This window comes from Antrostomus carolinensis, unplaced genomic scaffold, assembly GCF_000700745.2.
Source record: "Antrostomus carolinensis isolate BGI_N321 unplaced genomic scaffold, ASM70074v2 scaffold42176, whole genome shotgun sequence".
Taxonomy (NCBI): Eukaryota; Metazoa; Chordata; class Aves; order Caprimulgiformes; family Caprimulgidae; genus Antrostomus; species Antrostomus carolinensis.
This window is the reverse complement of record NW_010323319.1, coordinates 1-1,182: the sequence shown is the minus strand read 5'-3', so window position 1 is coordinate 1,182 and position 1,182 is coordinate 1. Positions and strand designations below refer to the sequence as shown.

Below are 1,182 nucleotides of genomic sequence, written 5' to 3'. Positions count from 1 at the left end.
TACATGCCCACTGTCAGCTCGGCCATCCAGGGGCAGCTCTGCATCCCCTCAGACTGCTTTGTCCTGAGCCACGACTTCACCTGCACCCTGCCCCCTGGGCATCGCGTGGGCACTGTAGGTAGTGGTGGGGAAGGTAGGCTGTGTCCCCCCAGGCCGTGCGTGGGTGGGATCAGGGGTGTTGGTCCTGCAGGGGTGACCCCTCTCTCTCTCCCTGGCTCCAGGTGAGCCCCCTTTTCCAGAAGCTGGAGAATGACCAGATTGAAACCCTGCGCAAGCGCTTCGGGGGAGGGCAGGTGAGTGGGTGGCAGTGCCCCTGCAGCTCCTCCACTCTGGGCACCTCCTAGTCCTCTCCACTTCTGCTTCCTGTCCCTCCTCACTTGCTGTCTCTCCTTTCCCAGCCTGATGACCTTGCTGTAGAGCCCCAGGTAACTCCCTGGCAACACCTCAGGGGTGCTGCAGCAACCCCTCCCCAGCATGAAGGGGGGTGGGCACAGGAGCTCACATCTATTTCTGTCCTTCTGCAGGCCAAACAGACCCCTCCAACCCCAGCGACCCCCATAACTCCAGGTGACCCCCAGCTGATCCAGGAGCTGTCAGAGGAGGTGGCCAAGCAGGTGAGTGGCAGACAGGGAAGAGCTGGCCCTGTCTTGCCCTTAACCCCTCTCCAAACCCTTATCACTCACCCACACCCCACCCCAGGGCAACTACGTTCGACAGCTGAAGGCCAACAAGGCAGAGAAAGCCCAAATTGACACAGAGGTGGCCAAGCTGCTGGAGCTGAAGAGGCAGCTGGCACTAGCAGAGGGTAAAAGCCCTGATGTCCCTGTGCCCAAGGGGAAGCAGAAGAAGTAGCACCTGGCTCTTCTCTACTGGATTGTAGAGCAGCCCCAGTGCTACCCAGAGACCAGACTGAGCTGTGCTGGTGATTACATGCGTGTAATAAAATGCAAAAACCTGTATTATACAATCACAAATCGAAGCAGCCCCCTCCCCACGGCATCAGTCCATGCTGGGGGCAGTGCCCCTCCAGTCCAAGGCTGCCTCCCAGGTCCTGGAGGGCAGCAGAGTCCTTGCCCCAGGGGCTGTGGGGCAGCATTAGCCGCCTAAGCCCGGCGCAGGTTCACGATGCGGTCGATGAGGGCGGCCCGTGTGCGTTCCACCTCGGTGCTGAGCCGCTGGATC

General features: G+C 60.7%; 1 protein-coding gene across 1 annotated transcript in view; it reads left to right on the top strand.

The window, feature by feature from the left end:
• The window catches only part of MARS1 (methionyl-tRNA synthetase 1), a gene marked incomplete at its 5' end in the record, with an annotated part of 4,454 nt that extends 3,602 nt beyond the window's left edge, over nucleotides 1-852 (top strand). Inside the window, 4 exon segments of the mRNA XM_029085593.1 lie at nucleotides 1-114; nucleotides 222-293; nucleotides 525-614; nucleotides 700-852. The exon segment at nucleotides 1-114 is cut by the window's left edge and continues 106 nt beyond it. Of these exon segments, the coding sequence (XP_028941426.1) occupies nucleotides 1-114; nucleotides 222-293; nucleotides 525-614; nucleotides 700-852 (429 nt within the window).
• Between the last annotated feature and the right edge of the window lie 330 nt (nucleotides 853-1,182).